At 37.7% G+C, this 16,402-nt stretch overlaps 2 protein-coding genes across 2 annotated transcripts; one reads left to right on the forward strand and one right to left on the reverse strand.

Annotated features, from left to right (window-relative positions):
• LOC109224288 lies at positions 4,703-5,880 on the forward strand. The gene is made up of 2 exons (XM_019388877.1): positions 4,703-5,020; positions 5,116-5,880. Exons 1-2 carry the CDS (start codon positions 4,703-4,705, stop codon positions 5,878-5,880), a joined length of 1,083 nt encoding a protein of 360 aa, XP_019244422.1.
• Positions 8,444-11,156, reverse strand: LOC109223549 (60S ribosomal protein L17-1). The gene is made up of 7 exons (XM_019387913.1): positions 11,047-11,156; positions 10,913-10,949; positions 10,778-10,818; positions 9,262-9,492; positions 9,067-9,169; positions 8,923-8,990; positions 8,444-8,694 (listed from the first exon to the last, which is right to left on the reverse strand). Exons 1-7 carry the CDS (start codon positions 11,047-11,049, stop codon positions 8,650-8,652), a joined length of 528 nt encoding a protein of 175 aa, XP_019243458.1. The 5' UTR covers positions 11,050-11,156; the 3' UTR covers positions 8,444-8,649.

Here is a 16,402-nt window from a genome sequence, read left to right on the forward strand (position 1 = left end):
ACTTGCTCTCATGTGAATATGGTTCGGTTAGCAAGACAAACAATTCGATATTAGTTCCTTCTTTTCCTTATGAAGAACGGATAATGTTTTTCTGATGAATAGTGGCGTGTTTCGCTCAAAAGCTTATCAAATGGAAACCCGAGGAAACAAATCACTTATAGCATGACTAAGTGAAAATGAAACAAATATATTGCTCGATATTGGAATGTTGTGGCAGAACCTGAAATTTATCCACACAAAGAGGGCTATTGTATTGTTAGATTTCAGAGTATTAAAGATCTGCAGGACATACGATATGGAGGCCCATACACCATAAGCAGTAGACCAATTGTTAAACAATGGACTCCTGATTTTGACTTTAAAGCTAAGTTTTCGACGGAAATCCCTATGTGGGTTATGTTCCCTAAGCTCCCTATGAATTACAGGGGGAGTAACTCACTAAGCAAGATGGAAAGCATACTAGGCAACTCTTTATTTGCTGATGGATGCAGCACTAATCAGACTAGGGTCTTTTATGCTATAATCCTCATTGAAGTTAATGTATCAAAAGATCTACCTAGTGAAATAAATGTAACGATCCGACTTGTCGTTTAGAGAATTAGCATTCCGTTCGGTGGCTTAAGGTCTCGAGGAGCTTTGAAATGTGTATTATGACTTGCGTGGGTGGTCGAGTTTGGTTTTCGGATGATTCGGAATCTAATTGAAAGAACAATTCTTGTTATAGAAACATAAGTTGAAAAGGTTGACCGGATGTTGACATATGTGTAAATAACCCCGGAATAGAATTTTGATGATTCCAATAGCTCCGTATGGTGATTCTGGACTTAGGAGCGTGTTCGGAAAATTATTTGGAAGTTCGTAATTAAATTAGGCTTGAAATGGCTAAAACGGAAATTTAAGTTTGGAAGTTTGACCGGGGACTTGACTTTTTGATATCGGGATCAAAATCTGATTCCGGAAATGGGAATAGCTTCGCTATGTCATTTATGACTTGTGTGCAAAATTTGAAGCCATTCCAGATTGAGTTGATACGTTTCGGCACAAGATATGAATTTGGAAATTTAAAAATATATAAGTTCGATTCGAGGAACAATTTGTAATTCTGAAGTTGTTTGATGTAATTTGAGACCTCGAGTAAGTCCATATTATGTTACGTGACTTTTTGGTATATTGGACAAGGTCTTGAGTGGCTTGGATATGTTTCGGATAGGATCCGGATCGAAATTGGACTTGGTGCATTGCTGAAGTCATGCGTGGCCAAGATGCGTGACCCACGCAAGCTGCATGGCTTATTCCAGAATGGGGAGGAAATGGGGCTCAGTTGCGTGGCCCACGCATACCCACAATGTAATAAATAAGGGAATTCTGGGAGAGAGAAAGAGGGGTTATTTTTGGCTAGGTTTTGAGTTTTAGAGAGAAGGTGGAGCATCCCCAAACCAAATACACTTCAAAGGTAAGTTTCATGATATTTTTATGGTGGATTAAAATTGATTGATGCTAGTATTAACATCTACATAGGTTGAAATTCATAGGAATTGGTCCAAAATCTCAAGAACACCCCAAAAGTTACCTTTCAAGATTTGGTCTTCAAGAGGTAATCTTTCACTCTTAAACCCATATACATGGATTGTTAGTGAATATATGAGCAAGAAATAAGTATTTGCACTTATTGGTGGTGCTTGCAAGCCATAAATGCTTAACTATATTGTTGGGTGTTGTAGATATTTTTTTAATGAGTTAATTAGTAAAATTGGGGGGATGTGAGTTCGTTGATGATTGTAATGGTGCAAAAGAAGGTAGTTAGTAGAACAAGTGTAGTATCTCTTGTTGGTGGTAAGGATGATTGTTAGAGGAAGAAACACCATTACTAGAGGTAGTAAAATGCTATGTACTCTAGGCGTTTGATAAAATGCCTAAATGGCCTAAACTATGGAAATTGTTACTAATGTTTGTTCCATTGGATGTTGATATTGTATATTGAAGTTGCTTAGTGTAGTGGATCGTTGCAGTATCATTAAGGGGCGAATTCCATGATGTTCCCGTAAGTTTCAAGTTGGTTGACTTCGGGGTTATAATGAAAGATTCGCTCTTTATTATTTGGAATTGAACCCAATAGCATGTGTTGATTGTATTGTACTATTTGTGGCTAGATTCGAGGAATTTAGAGGCCAACTCGTGAGGCAAGGGTATATTGGAATAGGGATTTGCACGACTTGAGATAAGTAACTCTTCTAAACTTAGTGCTGAGGGTATGAAACCCTAAATTACGTGTTGTGTGATTGGTTTTGAGTTAACGCATATGCTAGGTGACGGGCGTGTGGGCGTGCGCCCTGTGAATTGTGACTCTGTTCTTTCCATGGCGCTGTATAGTGGTCATATTGTGTTGATATCTGTGTTTTCACCATGTGATAAGATAATTAAGCTGTCAATCATGCTAGATATCATGTTTAGGCTTTATGCCGATATAGTTAGGACCCATAGTGGTCGTTTTTTGCTGTCATCTCACTGATTTCATTGATATTTCGTACTCAGACATATTCATGCATTTATATCATATCCCAGTCTCAGTTGTTATTTATTGATACATCACATCATTGTTGTCGGGCTAGTTTGATGACATTGTTAGCCCGTGAGTGAGACTGGAGAGATTGATGATTGAGCGAGGCCGAGAGCCTGATTATAAGTGACAGGTATGGGATCGGGCTGCGCGCCGTAGTGGTTATACTGATTTATGATAACGCTTGGGCTGATGGAGCCCCTCCGGAGTGTGCACACACCCCCAGTGAGCGCGATTGATTATATTGAGGGATGGATCTTCCCTGAACATGGATCTTGTCCGAAGCATTTATATACCTGGAGATGGATCTTCTCATGGGGACAGATTGGCCATCCTCGGTACTGAGTGACTGATGGTCAGTTGATGTATATATTTCGCGATGGATCTTCCTTGGGTCGTATTGGTCATATACAGTACTAAGTTGTTGAGCATGATGAGTGGAAAGTGTGAGACAGTTAAATTGAGAGGATGTTTGGCTAAGCTTATAAGCTGGTCAAACTGGCTTATAAGCACTTTTTGGCTTATCTACGCGTTTGGTAAAATTAAAAGTGCTTATAAATTAAGTGCTTATAAGCCAAAAATAAGCCAAAAGCCATAAGTTGGTCTCCCCCAGCTTATCAAATTTCAGCTTATAAGCATTTTAGGTTTGACCAAAATATTTACTATCCTATCCCTAAAATACTTCTTTTTAAAACAAAACTCTCTTTATACCCAGTTCTTCAGTTGCTTATTATTAATTTGCACTTTTATCCAAACACGTAACTGCTTATTTTTTAAATCAGCTTCAGCACCTAAAAGTGCTTTTTAGTACCTAATGCTTATCGGCTACTCTAAATCAGCTAACCCAAACGGGCTCTGAGTACTCTGAGAGTGTGAGTACATGATTGATCTCTGAGATACATGGCATTGGCATGCACGCATGGCATACAGGCATAGATATGCATTTTTCCTCATGATGTACGGTATCACATCATTCATGACTTTTTACACACATTGATATGTGGACATAGAGAGGTATTTCACACTTGCTATATGGAAATAAAATGAAACATCTTATTTATTGTGGAAAGGATTTTTTGAAAAATTATAATTTTCAAACTATCTCATATTTTTCGACGATTTCGGTAAAGGATTTGGGTTTTCACTGATATTCTTGAAAAGCGGAACTATATTCGGAAAACTGTGAAAAAGCTGAGCATTTTATCTTTGAGTTACTTCCTTATTTATATGCTCTACGTTGTTAAGGATTGTTGTTGGCTACTGCTGTGTTGGACCCGACCATGTTCCAGCTCGTCACTACTTTCAACTCTAAGGTTAGGTTTGTTACTCATTGAGTACATGGGGTCGGTTGTACTCATACTACACTTCTGCACATTGAGTGCAGATCTCGGATGCCAATGTTGTTATGCATGGCGGGAGCGAGCATTGAAGATGTACCTGCGATCCAGACTCAGTTGCCTCTTGTTCTGAATAACTTTAGAATTTTTAATTTGTTCATGTATAATTCAAACAGATGATGTATTTATTTCATACCAGCTTTGTAAACTCTAATTTTAGAAGCTCATGATTTGTACAATCAGTCCTTGGGGAGTGTATTAGAGATAATTAAATATTAATTGAATCAGATTATTATTATTTGGCTTACCTAGCAGGTGAGGTTATGTGCCATCACGCCTAGTCAGATTTTGGGTCATGACATGATCCCTCTGGTAGGCAATTTCAGCTGGCTATTGAATTTGAGGGGAAGCCTGCTTTCTGTGCCAAAGAACCGCATGAGGAGAAGGCAGCCCAGTTACAAAGGAAAAGGAGAACAAGACTAGTTCCCACACGGAGGCCAACTGGACAGCTGATACAACACCCTGCAACAGACCAAAAAGATCAACAACTTAGTAATGAGGGGAAAGTGGCCATAGGAGGAGAATGGGTGAAGGTTAAACCAAAAGGAACCCCACAGCTTCACATGAAAATTGATAAGCCAACAACAAGTGGGAGTAAAGGTCCAGAACAACAAACAAACAACTTAATTTGGCCAATCCTAGTTGTAGTTGTTTCAACGAAGAATGGGTTTCAAGTGCTACATGAAGAAGGACACAAAGGAGAAGGACAAAAAAACCCTGATACAGGAAGGGGGATACAACATACCCAATGACTTGGATTATCTGGAATATAAAAGGAATAAATAAGAGGTACAAGCAGAAGGAACTAAAGCAGTATCTCAAAGAAAATCATATAAAAATAGCTGGACTCCTTGAAACTAGAGTGAAGGAAAACAAGGCACCACAGAATGCCAACAAGATTGTTCCTGGTTGGGAGAGAATAAGCAACTACAGAGATGCAAGGAATGGAAGAATACGGGTAGTATGGGATGCTAAAGCTTATAACATACAACAACTAGCTAGTGCAAGTCAATTTGTTCATTGTATGGTAACAGGAAGGCTGAATGGAATAGATCATATACTTACAGTAGTATATGAGTTTAATACAGTGGAAGAAAGGAAAGCACTATGGGATAAATTGAAATCAATGGCACCTATGACCAATAAACCTTGGCTAATTAGTGGGGCTTTAATGCAATCCTACACCCCAATGACAGGCTATCTGGAATATCTGTATCATTAGCTGAGTTAAAAAATTTCTCTGAATGTTTCAACAAATTGCTGCTAAATAAGGTTTCTTGGAAAGGGAAATATTACACTTGGACAAACAAACAGAGAGGGAATGATAGAGTCTGTAGCAGGATTGATAGGGCAATTGCCAATGATGAATGGATGCTTCAATATGGGTCCTTGACTGCAGTATATGGAGAACCTTTCATATCTGATCACACACTCATTCTCATCCTAATGAGAGAAGCCAGAAGAAACATCAAAGTTCCTTTCAGGTTGTTCGATGTCAGGATAGAACATCCTAGCTTCAAGCAAATAGTGGAAATAGAGTGGGGTAAAAATAAGGCTATAGCGAGAATGAAGAATATCTGGCTCAAATTGAAAGGCTTGAAACCTACACTTAAACAATTGAACATAGAAGAGTTTAAGGGGATTATAGAGAAGATGAGTCAAGCAAGATTAAACCTGAAAAGGATTCAAGAAGAACTTGGAGACACTTACTTTGATGCATTGTCTGATCAGGAGAAAAACTATCTGATCCAACTGGAAAAATGGTCTCTAATAGAGGAAAGTGCACTACAACAGAAGTCAAGAGCCACCTGGATCAAACTAGGGGATTCAAATACTAAGTACTTTTCAGCTGTAATGAAAGAGAAGCAACATAAGAAGCAAATAATTGAGATCAAGTCATTGTTGGGGGTCAATTCAGGATCCTGAAGCTATCAAAGAAGAATTTGTTAGCTTTTACAAATCCTTGATGGGAACTGCAGCATCAAAACTACCAGCAGTGAATAGATTGGTAACGAGAAATGGCCCTTTTCTTATCACATGCACAATAACTAGAGCTTTGTGCCCCAATTACAGAGGAGGAAATCTATGAAGGACTGTTAAGAATGAAGTTTGTGAAGCTGTGCAAGATTTCTTCACCACATGAACCTTGTATAAAGCTATAAACTGCACTACACAAACTCTGGTGCCTAAGGTTCCAAATCCAGATACAGTCAAAGACTATAGGCCTATAGCTTGTTGTATAGTGTTATACAAGATTACTGCTAAGGTCATCACGAGCAGGTTACAGAAAGTCATGGCCTACATCATCTCAAAGGCTCATGCAGGGTTTATCCTAGGAAAGAAGATAGCAGACAACATTATTTTGGCACATGAACTTATCAAATCCTATGGTAGAAAACATATCTCCCCCAGATGTATGATAAAGGTAGATCTACAAAAAGCTTATGACTCATTGGAGTAGATTTACCTAGAACAAGTTATGGAAGGACTGAGGTTTCCAGAGAAGTTCATCAAATGGGTAATGAACTGTATCAAAACAGTTAATTACTCTATTCTACTTAATGGAGAATCAGTTGCACCATTTAATGCAGCCAAAGGCTTGAGACAAGGAGATCCCATGTCTCTTTTTCTCTTTGGTATTGCCATGGAGTACTTGAGTCAACTACTTAAAGACCTACAGCATGAGAAAAGCTATAAATTCCGTCCAAGGTGTAGAAGGTTGAGGATCACTCATCTAAGCTTTGCTGATAACCTGTTGTTGTGTGCCAAAGGAGACAGTGAATCTGTTCAGAAACTTCATGCATGTTTTACTACATTCTCGGCAGCCTCAGGCTTGCAAGCTAACTTAACCAAAAGTGCAGTCTATTGTAGAGGAATGGCACAAAGGGAGAAATAGGCTACAGTTCAACAGCTAGGTTACTCACTTGGTGAACATCCTTTTAAATATCTAGGGGTACTTCTAGATACTAAGAAGCTCACCATGGTACAGTCGCAACCCCTCATAGCAAAAATTGTGTCTAAAATCTCTTCATGGACTGGAAAGCTATAATATGCTGGGAGAATTCAATTGATTCAAACAATGTTATTTGGGATCCAATCTTATTGGGCTCAACTCTTCCCTTTACCGGCTAAGATGATACAAATAGTTGAAGCCCATTGCAGAAGCTACCTGTGGTCTGGGGGAGATACAATTACAAAGAAGGCCCTTATTGCTTGGGAGAAGATCTGCATGCGTAAGTCTACGGAGGCCTTAACTTGCATAATCTCCAGGTATGGAACAATGATGCAATTGCGAAGACACACTAAGATTTGACTCATAAGCAAGATAAACTTTGGATAAAATGGATCCATGCCTACTACATCAAGGACCAGAATGTGGGAACTATGACCATTCCACAAACCTCTAGTTGGATTGTGAGAAAAATTTTGGGGGCAGCTGAACAGACCTCTTGTTGAACATAAGAGTGTCATTACACAAATATACTTACGACTGATACCAGAATACCTAAAGGTAAGGTAGGGAAAACTAATGTTCCAAAACCTTGCAAGACCAAAAGCCTTATTCACAATGTGGCTATAATGTCAGGACAAACTTCTAACAGTGGATAGATTGCTGAGATGGGGCCTTAATGTACAAGATGTGTGTTCACTGTGTCAATCTCACAATGAAACAAGAAACCATTTATTTGTTGAGTGCATATATGCTCAGGCAATTTGGAACAGAGTCAACAAGTGGGCGCAATAACTGAAAACTACAATTCCAAGAGATTGTTAAAAGTATAGGAAGAAAACAAAGGCAAAACTCATTAAGGTGATGTACGCTGAAGTTATATATGCCATATGGAAGGAGAGGAATTTAAGAGTTTTTGGAAAGCTGGGATCTTTGAATATGTTTTTTCTTCTTTGAGATTAGCTGGCTGAGTTGTGCTAAGCTAATGACTTGTAATTGCTTTGGTGATTAATAAAAAGCCTAATTAATTACCAAAAAAATTATATCCTTATAAAAATTCATATTCCTATGAGATGGAAAAAAAATTATCTGAAGGATACCCCTTAGCCCCCCCCCCCCCCCCCCCCCCCCGCGCGCAGGACAACAATCCAAAGGGGAAAGTAAAAGACCCTTTCATTAACATTGCAGCAAAACTGCTGGACCAATTAAACAACTAATCTTGACCAACAAGAAATAAAAGACCCTTTCATTAACATTGCACCAAAACTGCTCGACCAATTAAACAACCAATCTTGACCAACAAGAAGTCAATATTTCCACGATAATTCAAACACTTAGGAATATATAGTTGATGACAAAAAAATTAGCTTCTGTAATCTCTGAAAAGAAATAATTTGAGTACACCCATTAAAGGTAAAATTTTAGGCATATAAGAATAAATAATTTCTCGACATTTAAACTCTGATCTCCTATAGGTTGCATTCTGTCATTGACCTTGAGGTCAGATTAAGTGCACAAAAAAGTTTGAGGATTTTCTGATCAACCCAATAAAAGTTTGCCCGCAAGAATAAGATAGAGATACCAGATTAAGTTCTGAAATATTAAGATCACGCAAAAATAGTGCTATAAGTTTCCTCTGTAAACACGGTTCAAATATCACAAAATTCTTCCATGGAACTATGACTATCTCAAGATATAGGAAAAAGCTTCCCCACTGTCTGAAACACGCTAATTCAATCATCGGATTAAGAAGATCCCTTTGTCTTTCTAGGAGCCAATTGAGTCTCAGGCTGCATCAAAAGAAAACTCAGATGACAATACCAAAAGATACAATTACATTAAAAAGCAATAAAAACATGACAAAATAAAGGCAGAACAGATCCAAAGATGGAAACTTATGGTAAAATAGTGCGAACTTTGAGCAAGTGTACGACTTAAATAACATATGCAAGTTTTGGGAGTCAACACCAGTGAGCAAAACAGGTAGCATGATGACTAAATTTCAAATAAAATTTTACCTCCTTCTTGACAGATTCTTCCTTTTCAGACAATGTCAACTCAATATGGCATGGATGAGACATGTAGGCTGCAAAAGAAGGCCAAGAGGTTAAGATAACATTCTCCAGCTAAAAGAAGAGCCAGTAAATGAGCAGAGCACTTACGATTGATTCTTCCATGAGCACGGTACGTACGACGCCTCTGCTTCTGCGCTTGGTTCACTTGGATGTGAGATATGAAAAGCGAATCCACATCTAGGCCTTTAACCTAAGACAGTTTCAAATGATCAATAAAATCTACTTGAAGGAAAGAAAAGAGAAAGGTGTCAATAAGATAAATGATCCAAAACCAGAACATACTTCAGCGTTACTCTCAGCATTCTTGAGTAAATCCAGAATGAACTTTGTGGATTTAACGGGCCAACGTCCTTGTCCATTTGAATGACGATCCTTTGCCTGCGCAGTGCGGCCAACACCACGACAGAAGCGTGTGAAGGGAATAGCTTGTTTGTGGGCAAGAACATCCTCCAAATACCTCTTGGCCTTGTCTAAAGGCATCTTCCTAAGAGCATGTGCTGTCTCTCTTGTATTCTGTTTTATAAGTAATGCACATATATATGAGAAAGAGGCGTACCAACGACATAAATGAGGAACTCCAGAGCCTTGAAGATCATTATGACTAGTTAACTGATTAGGGACAATGCAAAATGCATTTGTGCTATTCCTTCCTTAACTTTTACGACTAGCACTACGAGAGATACTGATTACTCATCCAAACCATTCAAGGTCACCCCCTTGCACATGCATCGAACACCAAGCTACTTGTAGATGAACAATTGGCATTACTAAGCTAGGCCTCCTTTTAACAAGCACCATTAGGGGGAAGAAACCCCCAAAAAAAGGCCTAGAAGGGGGTCACAAAATACATGAAAAAAGACTAAACATGCTAAAGTTAAGTAGTGAGATTCAACATGATCCTAGTTCACCATATGACCATATGAATCAAGGCTCTAAACTGAAAGAAGAAAGGATGGTGTTATGCCATCAATGTCCTCATAGTTTATGGTAATCAGAATACTTGCAGATGATGATCACGATTTGGAGAACATATGGAATTGCAAGGAAAATTGAGACCTCTATGCTTTACTTCTTCAGCAACTCAGAGGCATAGTGCTTTAGGCTATAACTATTGGATTGACGTACTCGAATCAATGTGGTTACAGCTCCATGAGAGACGAGTCTCCTAGTTTAAGTAATCAGCTTAAGAAGCAGAACAAAGATGTTCAAGACCATTACCCAAAGTGTAACGTGTCAGGCATATATGTTGAAATTACATGCGTGATTACGCTATGAAGTTCGATAAATATTGAAACAATATCCCCACCAACTCTCATGACCCAATATATATGTGGAGACCAAAAATGTATATGGAAACAGTGGCGGAGCCATAAATTAACAAAAAGGGATTCAAAAAATACTATAGTGTCACAGCTAGGATTTGAACATGTGATCCAAGGCAATTTTTGAATTCCCTTTGCCAATAGACTAGAATCTTTGCTTCTATCAAGGAGTTCAGCAGTTCATATAAGAGTATAACAAAAAAATCATCTTTCGGGATTCAATTGCAGCCCCATGCCTCCCTTTACATCCGCACTGTGCGGAAAGCAGCGTGCCTCAATGCACAATGTCTTGAACTGTATAGATATTTAAAAAAATTCTAAAATATATCTTTATTTTAAATCTGAACACATTGTCATGAAGTAAAGGGTGCACATCGCATCCATCCAAAGCTTAATGTTAAAAAATACCCTATTATCATATGAAAAGCGTCTAAAAAGTGTAAAAAACGGGTCCAAAAAATTGTAACGTGACGGACCTTGAAATGAACTCTGAGAGCCGAGCCCCTGGCTTTGCAAGCTGATACATTAACACAGACCAGTTCTAAAGTTAGAGAAAAAAAACATTGTACAAAATGCAACTTGCGTGTATATATGTAACGTTGAATACTCACATTTGGTAGGATTATCGGGTTCTTTCGAATACTTCACCTACATTGAGCAAAAAATTACACGTACAAAATGCATTAGGACATAAATTAACAACAAACCGAAGGGGGAAATAGGCAGGAAATTTTTATAGAATTACCATGGCTGCCGGCGATGCTGCTGCTGGTTGAGTTGCCTACTTTGATGCCAAAGTCGAGAAGTGGAGAAGAAGTAAGGCTTTTTTTCTTGTAGGGTTTTGCAAGTTCATTGGGCCTCACTAGTGGGCCTCTGGGGAGTACTTTAGTGGTCACTAATTACTCTTCTTAATGCAAATTTTTCTATACGAAATATCTGTATATTTTAGCTATTATTTTTGAGATGGTTATACTGTGCAAGATTTACTTTAAATTTTTCTAGTCAAAAATATGTTTGGGTTTTCATATTAATATATAATTGTTAGTTAATAGAATTATTTATTTTTAGTTATTAATAGTCACACTGAAGAGGAGGATCAATATCGCTTATGTCCAGAAATCCAAATGGGTAGAGACTAAGGCACGAGATGTGAACGTGTTTAAATTGTGGTACTCAAGATGCTCGAGGAGTAGAAATGGAGTAGAAATTTTAGTCGATAGAAAAGTCCTGAAGCAGGTGGTAGAGGTTAGGAGGATATATAAACGTGAGAATGATGGTGATTAAGCTAGCGCTAGCGCAAGGTACAAGCAATTGGGCAGAGGTGTGTGTCCTTCTATTTGGCATCAACTGATGCATGCAAAGGGAGGACGGTAATCATTAGTGAGACAAATTCTCTCCTCATTCACTACTATATTACTGGTGTTTGGTCCATACCTAACAACTTAATGGTGTTGTTACTAGACATTGTTCCAGAGAAACAAACTAAGTAGTGGATTAAATGGCTGCACTGATTCAATTTAGATAGTCGTCGAGCAATTTTGAATTCTAATTGGAGGTTAGTTTCATAACGAGATATATGTGCAATTTCAACAATTAGATACTACATTATATTTGGTGACTATACTTGTAATATTTAGCTTCCTAGTATAAATAGCCCTTAAGGCTCTTATTTTAGAGTTAACTTATTTTGATATTGCGAATGAAAACTGATTGAGGGTGTTTAGGATGAATTCCTATGTTGGTTGATTACTTGTTAAGGTGAGGTGAACTTGCAAGGTTCTTATGCGAGTTATGAGGCAGGCAGGCAGAAAACAGGTTGTACCAAGGATTGTCAAGATGGGTCATTTTAGGACAGACTTTCAAGATGATGACGTCCCTTACAAGTGCCAAGCTCAGCACATGTGGCACTGCAAAATCATTGTGGAGAAAAGCACCGTTGAGCCAGACAAGTATCATGCAGGGTGCGAGCCTCTCTACCCAACATGGTTGGAGGACAATCTGAAAGGAAGGGTGACACCAGGGACCGATCGAGGGAACAGAATCATACATGAGGAAGCTGAAGCTCAAGTCAAATACAAACGGCTGCGCATTAAAATTTTATGAGAGTTGTTCCTATAGTTTTGTGTCAATTAAGTCTTAAATTGATTGGGCATTTATTTATTTCAAATATTCTTTCAATTTTCTTAATTGATTCTCTACTAAATCTCTATCTTTCTCTCATTTTATTTGTGTTCTTATTATTTTACTTCGGCGTTTTTATCATCTTGATGCCAAGAGCTTGGGTTAATGTGTGTTCGTATATACACTGTCTAGGTTTTTTATTTCTATATCAGAAAATTTGAAAAAAAATAAAATCCAAAATCCTAAATAGTGTCAATGTTACTGTTTGAGTTCATTGTTGAGTTCCATCAATGTGGGTATCGTAAAAATTTGATTGCTATCAAATTTGGTTAAAGTTTAATGATTCAGCTGAAATTTTAAGTTGTTGATAAATTTGTTGGTTACTGTTGTTTGGAGGCTAAACTCGAGATTAAGACATTACTGACAGAGAAGAAACATAGCTAAAATCTCCATGCCGGAATCTTGAGTTTTGGGTTCCAAAAAAAAAAAAAAAATCAGATCCGCGAAATTGATTTCTATTTCAATTGGTGTTGTAATTTCGGACCTATAATCCGTTGAAAACACTGTTGGGAAACATTTATTGCTGCTGATTCGAATTGGAAGTTCGGGTTTCTTTGTTTGGGTTCATCGAGAAATGAATCGCGATTAAAAAAGAAGAAGAGGAATTTGGTTCGATTGATTTACATTGGTTTGCTGCTAGATCGGAGTTTATTTCGTGAATACCATTGAGTTGGAGCGGAAACTTGAAGAAGAAACTTCATTGGCAGCCATGGAAGAAAGCTTCGAAGCTTAAGTTCAAGTTGCGGGTTTCCGAAATCGAGTTTTGTTTCAGAGTGTGTGTTATTCCAATAGATCGGGTACGTCTTGCGGAGCTTTTATATCGAATTTGGGACTAAATCGTGAAGATTTGAACAACGTTTGGACTGATTTTCAGAGCCAGTTCTAACAAGGAAGAACATGCTGCAAATTAACAGATTTTGCAGGAATAGCCACATCTTGCAGCACAATTTCGAAATTAGCCACTTTTGTCCAGTAACCCATTTCTGTCCAATTTCAAAAATAGTCTTTTCAGCTTGTTTCTTTTTTCTTTCTTTCTTTCTTTTCTTACTTATTCTAGCTAGTTTACTTAAGTATTAGTTCATACTTGATGATAAACTAGTTTTTTTGTGTGCTTTATTTTATTTCGTGCTAATTTTTTGTGCTTTTCTCTTTAGTTTCGTTGTTAATTTCTTATTTCCATGGTCCTTTAGTTATTTTAGCTTCTTTGTTAAGTCACATAAACTCCATTCTCGCCTCGAAGTTGGAAGGTCCACTTGAAAATACCTTGATTGAGTTTGATATCAACTTTGGATATTCATCCAAGAGTAAAAAAAGGCTTGAGTGGTGAGATTCTTAGAGCGTGTGCCCAAAAGTCAAGTGCATAAGAGCGATACATGAGTGGTAAATTTTGAGTGTTATCTTTGAGGGATACACTAAGGGAGTGAATTGGAAAGGTTCTTTTACTTTTAACTTGTTTTCTTTGTTTGTAGGTACTATGTCTTTGAATATTGGGGGTACTTTAACTCCAAAGGAGGGAGTCTCTAATGAGACTATTTTGGAGGCTTTACAAGCTTTGATTATGAAAGTTGACAACATGGAACATATGGTCAAGTCTCATGACAACCTTCTTAACCAAAGGCAAGACTTGTCGCCTAATCCTAACCAAGGAGTGAGAACTAGTGCAACACCACAAAATAGTTCTACTCCCGCTGCACCACACATTGAAGGGCTAATCAATCAACCATGAGTTGCTAGCAATCAAGTATCAAGACAAGGTCCATTTCCACAATGTAGACAAGCAATAGTTGAGCATCAACAACAACCTCTTATGCCACAACAACCGCAAAATGACTTTGATGATGATTTAGCAATATGATGAACCGGATAGAGTCTAACCTAGAAGGAATGGACAAGGAGGCTTTAGAGGGAGAGGTGGAAGGCAAGGTAGGAATTATCACGGTAAAAACTTGAATGATGCTTATGATTATGGTTATGATAGAAATATTGGTAATGAAGAATGGTAGAATGTGGAGAGATGAAGAAGACCGGGGTCTTAACAACATCAAGACTTCACTTCCTACTTTCAAGGGAAGTAGTGACCTTGATGAATTTTTAAAATGGGAAATACAAATGAAAAGGATGTTTGAGCTTAATAATGTATCCGATACAAAGAGGTTCAAGCATGCCATTTCTAAACTTGTTGGTTATGCTTCTTCTTGGTAGGAGAAAGAGAAACGGGATAGAAATAGATATGGAAATTGATTCTTGGGGGTTTCTTAGGGTGGTTATGAGAGCAAGATTTGTGCCGAAAGAGTATGTGAATAGCTTGCTTACCAAATTTTACAACATGAAGCAAGGGAACAAGAATGTGGATGCTTACTTTGAAGAGTTGGAGAGAACTAGGGTTAGAGTCAATCTTGAAGATAATGGAAGACTTATGATTTCTAGATTTTTGGCGGGGGTTAAGCATGAAATCTCTAGCCAAATGACTTTGCACAGATTTGTTACTATACATGAGGCACTCCAAGGGGCTATCAAAGTTGAAAATAAACTCCAAGAAGAGAGGCAACTCAAAAATAGCAAATCCTAAGGTTACCACACTCCATGGAGCAAAAAAAAAAGAAATTTGGCAATCTCTTTCAAATGACGACAAGACAAAAGTTGACTCCAAGTGGCAAAATGAATAAGGCAAACCAAAGGTGGAGGCTAAGGAGGGAGGTAACAATTCTAAACCTTATTTTCAAAATCCTAACTCTAATAGATGTTACAAATGTAAAGGATATGGTCATAAAATGAGTAATGTCCTAATAGAAGAACCATAATCCTTATGGAAGAAGCTTATGAAAGGGAAGAAAGTAGAGAATCATGTGAAGAAGAGGAGGCTGAACGTGATGATGAAGTAGAATATGACACTCCTGATTTACCTTTGTATGTTGTTAGGAGAGTATTGAGTGCACAAGTGATGGAAGATAAGAACCAAAGAGAGAACTTGTTCCATGGAAGGTGTAAGATTAAAGATCAAGTATGTTCTTTGATTATTGATGGCCGTAGTTGTGCTAATGCTTGACAAGTTGATTTTTAAGACTCAAAGACATACTCGTCCTTATAAACTCTAATGGCTTGATGAATGTGGTGAAATTAATTTTGGTGAGTTTTAAAATTGGAAAGTATGTTGATGATATTCTTTGTGATGTGGTTCCCATGTAAGCATGTCATTAATTGTTGGGGAGGCCGTGGCAATATGACAAGGGTGCTCTACATGATGGAAGGAGTAATAAATATTCTTTTGAGGAAAAGTCCTTACTCCTTTGACTCCATTTCAAGTGAGTGAAGATTACAGGCATATGAAAGAATTGAGTGAGAAAGCCAAGAAAGAAGGAAAGCAAAAGATTGAAGAAGAATGAAAAGAAAGATGAGAGAAAACAAGAGAGTTCAAGTGAGGAACATCTTTCTTATAATTCTTTCATTACTAATGCTTTTCTTGCTAGTTGTTTGGCTTATTGTATATATCCTTTGAAGAAAAATTCAAATGGAAGTCTTCAAGAAAGAACTCCAAGTGAGGTGATCGAATAAACCCTAACCCAAAGTGAAGATTCCTCCGCTCTTCGAGGAGGTAAAATAGAATCTTTAGAAGTGTATCATGGTATGATTGCTAAGCCTAACACCCTTTCTTTTTGTGATGAGCTTAGTGATGTTTCAAGTGTTAGTTTGGACACATTTAATGATTCTAATGATTCTTTGAGTTGTGAAGATATACTAGCTAGTGATTCTAGTTGTTTTGATGTTTTGAATGATCTATTTGCTTATGAAGAAGCATTGATTGAGGTTGAGGAAAGTGTAAAAGTTGCATCTTTATGTGATTTTATTTAGTTTGATCCATTGATTCCTATTGTTCATGCTTTCTATTGAGGATCATTCTTTAACTGATGATGATTGCTTAT

The sequence above is a fragment of the Nicotiana attenuata genome, chromosome 3, assembly GCF_001879085.1.
Source record: "Nicotiana attenuata strain UT chromosome 3, NIATTr2, whole genome shotgun sequence".
In the NCBI taxonomy this organism is placed as follows: Eukaryota; Viridiplantae; Streptophyta; class Magnoliopsida; order Solanales; family Solanaceae; genus Nicotiana; species Nicotiana attenuata.

Bases quoted from the DNA above. Each gene is read 5' to 3' on its own strand.
- LOC109223549 (XM_019387913.1), bottom strand. The intron at 9,493-10,777 runs GTCCGTCACGTT...CTTATAAAACAG, and splicing joins CTCTCAGAGTTCATTTCAAG to AATACAAGAGAGACAGCACA. The intron at 8,695-8,922 runs GTAAAATTTTAT...CTTTTGATGCAG, and splicing joins AAGAATCTGTCAAGAAGGAG to CCTGAGACTCAATTGGCTCC.
- LOC109224288 (XM_019388877.1), top strand. From the start codon at position 4,703: ATGACTTGGATTATCTGGAATATAAAAGGAATAAATAAGAGGTACAAG. The intron at 5,021-5,115 runs GTAGTATATGAG...TTGGCTAATTAG, and splicing joins GAATAGATCATATACTTACA to TGGGGCTTTAATGCAATCCT.